At 38.3% G+C, this 6000-nt stretch overlaps 1 protein-coding gene across 1 annotated transcript; it reads right to left on the bottom strand.

Moving 5' to 3' along the window:
• LOC109717854 (dnaJ homolog subfamily B member 13-like) lies at positions 421-4582 on the bottom strand. Its single transcript, XM_020243791.1, has 3 exons — positions 4234-4582; positions 3310-3749; positions 421-1121 (listed from the first exon to the last, which is right to left on the bottom strand). Exons 1-3 carry the CDS (start codon positions 4396-4398, stop codon positions 683-685), a joined length of 1044 nt encoding a protein of 347 aa, XP_020099380.1. The 5' UTR covers positions 4399-4582; the 3' UTR covers positions 421-682.

Below are 6000 nucleotides of genomic sequence, written 5' to 3'. Positions count from 1 at the left end.
CAAAATTTTATATCTATATTCTTTTAGGCATTAGATTAAATACTTGATAGGCATTCCAAATAACATATAAAATATAGAAAATCTATATCATGGAAATCTAATGAAAATCTATCCAAAGAAGATTTAATGTAATTTTAGAATCTAAATAGTCTTACATCGAAAATCTATCCAAAGAAGATTTTTTTTTTTCAATAATACCAAAAACAGTAAAGAGAACAAGTAGAAAATCTTTTTGATGGTGGAAATGATGATCAACGACATGTTTTTGACAAGAGAGAGAGAGACGAAGCTACCGTACAAGAGAGAAAAGAAGGAAATTTGAGAGACTTAATTAAAAAGTTAAACAAAATAATCACTCTCTATTAAAAATAAATAATTAAAATAAAATAAAATAATGAAATGTTACAAAACCAAAGTATGTTTAAAGCTGTAGAAGAGGCACCTGCTTCCACCGTATCAAATACTAAGTTTTTTTTTAAGATAATGATAAGCTACGGAAAATGAGTTCCTGCCTTTGGAGATCAAAGGCTCAAAACAAAACTGTCATTCTCCTCTACACTCTATTAAGCAGCGTACAAGCCCTGGAGTAAAACGCAACAAACACAGTTTATTTTCAAGTACGTTGTTGGCACGCAGATAAAATAACAATACGAGGTGCCTATTTACATTCACTTTGCTTCGCTCACTGGCCCAGCAATCTTTTAATCCCGGCTTTCTGCTCCGAGGTAAGCCTCGTCGGGAACTTGACGTCAAACTTGATCCTCAGATTTCCCCTTTTGGATGGATCTTTCGGTATCGGCATGCCCTCCCTAGGAACAACTTCCTCGTAGCCGGGATAGATGATGTTGTTTATGGGAATAGTGAGATTCCGGCCATCTAAAGTCGTCAGATGGACAGTGTGGCCGGTTAGGGCTTCGACTAGCGGTACTTTCTCGGTCACGACCAGGTCGTTACCATCCCTGGTGAAAACAGGGTGGGGCTTCTCGTCGATGATGAAGACCAGGTCGGAGGGGATGACATTTGGCTGCTCGTTTCCTTTCTCTGGGAATGTAATCTTCGTTCCCTTCTTCCAACCAGGTTTCACATCGATCGTCAGGATTTCCTCCACCGGAATTGTTTTCCTGTATAGACAGTTGAAACAATTTAAGCCATGGGTGAAAATAGAAACAAGATGAGATTTCATAGCGAAGAACCTCTTGGTATCACATAATTTATAACTACATATATATATATGCTCAAGGTCATTCAATAGAGGTTAATCCTAATATAATGATCAAATTGAAAAACTGGGTACTGTCACTATATATGGTTTGACAATAAAGAGTCGACACACAAGCATAGAGTATAGAGTTGACACACAAGTATAGAGTATAGATTTACTTGAACAAAATATTACAACCCTCCTTGATAACTAGTGCAAGTTAGGGAGAGTAAATATAATCACCGAAGAAGAAAAATAATGGACTACAACTACCCATGATAACATGCCTACAGTTGTCGGTGGTCCTATTAAGTAGTTGCACTGATAGTGCATAACGACTAGAGAGAATTGACTCCAATCCCATACCAAATTTGATTATTAAGCAGTGAGAGAATGACTATTGACAACTTTAGTAGTTCTAGAGATGTAAGGAAAGATTTGGGACAATTTTTAACCAAGTAAAATCTATATACAAAAACTATGCATGTTAGAAGTGATAATACTGAATTTGGTAAGTTAATTTCTTTTTCCCTTTCCAAGAGCAAAAGGCATAAAACTGTAATATGAAAGGTAAAGATATTAAGAAAAGCAAAAGGTTGGATCTTAAAAAGATCGGTTCTCCCAAGAATCAAAAAAAGGATTTAAGAAAGGTGGAATTCTTAAGTAGCACTGTAGTTATCCTTTGACCCTTAGAACCCTGTGGCCAGCCTGCATTCTATATTTAATCTTCTTTTTGGTTGAAATAGTAAAAGCTCCAACAGAGATATATACCTAGGAAGGACTTAAAATTAAGGCACATCTAAATGTCTGCCTTTTATTGGTAAAAATTCTGATTGGCCTTATACATTGGTAACTTATAAGAAGAGAGAGAAACAAAAAAGTGGATGCTAAGATAGGTGCTCGGTGGTTCTCTTTGAGAGAGTGAATAGGGATAAAATAAGCAGGATAGGAGTAGGGGAGTCTGTTTCACAAATTAAATTCTGAGAGTGACCCGCAAACTGATTAGTTGTAATACGAGAGCAGTGGAAAGTTTGTTCTGATAGCGACCAATACCAGGAAGCAGAGCAAAAAAAGTAAAAGGGGTTATTACCAAAGAGGGAGTAAGGAAGTTTCATTAAGGTATTGCGGTAGCTAGAAACTATCTTTCAGCATGCATCTTTGGTCCTGGAACATCAGTACTCGGTTGGCAAGCAGCATAATAGACATTTATGACTGAGCAATGTGTTAACTAATTCCACTTTTCAAGGCTATGCTAAATAATGTCAAAGATGAAGTTTGTTATCCTTAAATATTGGGATAGATTGGACAATCAACTAAATGCATACTACTATGCAACAATCGCTGAGAAAACCTACGCCAAATTTAGACACTAAGAAACTTCTCTTGGAAAACTAAACAGAGGCCTAATCCTATCTCATCCACGGATGGAAATGCAATAAAGTTTTAAACACTACCGAGAGGGGGAATTTGTGCCCTCATTTAGTTTTTCGGTCCCAGGGAAAAAGTGGTAAGATCTAGCGATCTAGGGAATTATATACAAACATAAAATATCTCTTGTTAGTAATCATTGTTCCAAAAAGCGGCTGATACGGCTACATATGTAATATGTGATGCAGTATGCAGCCAGACCACATATGCAGACATCTTTTTTTTTTCTTTTTTTTTTAAGGTGGAATTGAAAATGCAGTGTTGAATGAAATTACATGGCTAATGATTATGCATATACATACGACTATTCATACAAATTTGGCTAAATAATAAAGCATACAAATGTAATTATCGTTATATAAATATAACCTACTATCTTTTTATTTCAGTTCGTATAATTCCTAATGAGTTTAATAATTATGTTTATAAATATTGGTGAATATTTTTGTAGTTGGTAGATATTATTAAAATAAATTATTCTTCTTTATAAAAGTTTAACCAGTTTATTCCACATCTGGATATACTGCTTTTTAGAACATTGGCTAGTATTATATTAAGCTCAGGAATAAATAAACAATTAACTAACACAATGCAACAAGCTTGGGAGAAAAATTGATAGTTGAAGAACAAACAATGGCAACAATATCACATGAGGAAAGGACTAATCAAATTATACTTACCCACTCGCGTCCGCGATCTCCCTGGATATCTTCATCTTCTTCGTGGTTCCTTTGTACAATTCCTCGAGGCTACAAGGCAGTCTCCGCTCGATTGGCGGCGCCTTCTGTGGTGCCCGGTGCGAGTTCATATACGAATCCCCGCCGCCACCCCCACCGAAAGCAGATCCAAACAAATCGTCGCCGAAGATCGAGCTGGAGAACCTCGTTCCCCTCATACCGCCAGGGCCGCCTCCCATGCTCGCGAAGGGGCTCGAGGTGCCGAAGAACTCGGCGAATATATCCTCGGCGTTCCTCGGGTTGAAGCGGAACACGTTGGGACCGTCCCCGCCGGTGGAGAAGTAGGTGGCGCCGCCATCGGATCCAGGGGGAGGGACCTGGCCCTTGAGCCCTTCTTCTCCGTATTGGTCGTAGATCGCACGCTTCTGGGGATCGCTCAGGACCTATAAATAGCCATCAATTAGGTTAAAAAATGGCTACGCATAAACAAATCTTGCAAAAAAGAAGGAAAAATTAGAAAATTCCCAAGTTTATAGTTGAAAATTGAAGTGGGTTGTGTGTGATCAGTGAACAAACTTGCAAAAAAAATCGATCTTTAGAAAGCTAAGTGAAAAGGAGCATAAATTAGATCAAAAAACCAGCTTTAACAGCTGCTTCCCAGAAAAATCCCCTAGTGTTGAGAAGCGAAGTGGGTTGTGTATGATTCCGCCATTTACGATAGGTAATTGGAAAGGAACATAAATTAACTCAAAAAATCGGCATTAGTGAACCGATTCTCCCAAAAAATGAGAAAAAATTCAGAAATTTCCCAGATTAATCGTTGAGAAATGACATGAGCTGTGTGTGCGATTCAGCGATTAAACGAAATTTAGGTGATTACGCCGAATAATGAAATGAGCCGAGATTAGATCAAACATTAAACATTACCTCATAAGCCTCGGCGATTTGCTTGAACTTGGCTTCGGCCTCCTTCTTGTTGTTAGGGTTCTTGTCGGGGTGCCATTTCATGGCGAGCTTCCGATACGCCTTCTTGAGCTCGTCGTCGTTCGCGTTCTTGTCGACTTGCAGGATCTTGTAGTAGTCGACACCCATCTCTCTCTCTCTCTCTCTCTCTCTCTCTCTCTCTCTCTCTCAGTGCTCTTCGTGAGCTTGTGAATGGGATCGGTGAAGTAGGGTTTGGACAGAACAATTTCGCTTCGTTAGGTGTAGGGTTTGTGGTGTGGAGAGAGAGGAGGTGGGGGGAGGGAGATAGAGGAGGGGGATGGAAACGTCCGGAAGAGAGAGTGAGAGAGAGGTAGAGAAGGTGGGAAACCTGTAGAAAGTTCCAGAGGAAGCTAGTTGGTTCGAGACTAGACTAGTAACTGGATGTGGTCTACCACGTAATCTGTGGACCGTAATCATACATAATGATTGCTTTATATTATTTAACAAGATTATTCTCCAAATTTTTTTATTAAAAATATGACTAATTTGTATAAAAAATTTATTAGTTTTTAGTTTTTGCCAAAATACTCATCTTTTTTAGATTTTGTAGATTCAGTCGTTGAAAATTGATTAAAATATGCTTTTATTCTCTTTTCTCTCTCTTTTTTTCTCTCATTCTTTTATCTTTCTCTTCGAAGAGGGCGATGGACGTGGCGGTGGAGGCAAAGCAGAGACAGAGGGTGAGGCGGAGGCGGTCGGCCTCGCCTCTGTCCCTCGCGCCCTCGCACTCACCCTCGCCCTCGCCCTCACCCCCGCACCCTCTCCCCACCTTCCTCGCCTTCGGCCCTGCCAAGATCGCGTCTCGATTNTTTTTTTTTCTTTCCGACCCTCCTCCGCCGCCTCTCCGGCTCTTTACAATAGTAAACAGGGCAACGTCACGTCCTCTTGCTCTCATTTTCTTCTTCCGTTTTTTTTTTCTTTTCAACCCCCTCTACTGCCTCCGCGACCTTCCACGATAGACGACAGTAACAAGGAAAGCGCCGTATTCGCTTCCTCCGCCTTCGCCGGCGAAGGCACCGACGCCGGTGCCAGAGAACAAGGATTCGGAACAAGTACGGATGAGAGCGAAGCCGAGAAAAAAATATGTAGAAAATACAAAAATAAAAACATAAAATATAAAATATAAAAAATATATTTTTCTACAAGAAAAATAAAGAATTAGAGAGAAAAGAAGAATATGATGAATTCATACAATTTCAAAAGAATGTTACACTATTTCAGAAAAACGTTGCTTTATTTTTTAGAAAATTTACCATCCTTGAGAGAAAAAAAAATACTTTCTTAGATAAAAATTGCACTTTTTGAACGAAAATTGTACTATTTGAAAGAAAATTATACTATTTTGTCGAAAATTGCACTATTTAGCCAGAAAGTGAAGAGGATGAGGAGAAATAGTGTAATTTTTATTCAAATAACGTAATTTTCGTTCGAAGAGTACAACTTTTATTCAAATAGTATAACTTTCATCTAAAAAAGTATATTTTCCTCTAAAGCAGTGCAACGTTCTTCTAAAATCGTGCAACATTCTCCTGAAAGAGTACAACATTTTTCTGAAACGGCGCAAATTCATCATCCTTTTCTTTTCTCTGTGGTTCTTTATTTTTCTTACAGAAAAAACTATTTTTCTTCATATTTTATTCTTTATTCTTTTTATTTTTTTATTTTCTATATTTTTTTTTTCCGGCTCCGCTCTCACCCACACTTATTCCG

The sequence above is a fragment of the Ananas comosus genome, linkage group 11 (assembly GCF_001540865.1).
Source record: "Ananas comosus cultivar F153 linkage group 11, ASM154086v1, whole genome shotgun sequence".
NCBI classification, from domain to species: domain Eukaryota; kingdom Viridiplantae; phylum Streptophyta; class Magnoliopsida; order Poales; family Bromeliaceae; genus Ananas; species Ananas comosus.
The sequence above is the reverse complement of the archived record's forward strand: the minus strand, read 5'-3'. Positions and strand labels throughout refer to the sequence as shown.

Excerpts from the sequence above, each read along its gene's own strand:
- LOC109717854 (XM_020243791.1), bottom strand. The coding sequence starts at position 4,398 with ATGGGTGTCGACTACTACAAGATCCTGCAAGTCGACAAGAACGCGAAC. Across the intron at positions 3,750-4,233 it reads AAATCGCCGAGGCTTATGAG|GTCCTGAGCGATCCCCAGAA; the intron begins GTAATGTTTAAT and ends GGCTATTTATAG. Across the intron at positions 1,122-3,309 it reads GAGATCGCGGACGCGAGTGG|GAAAACAATTCCGGTGGAGG; the intron begins GTAAGTATAATT and ends CTGTCTATACAG.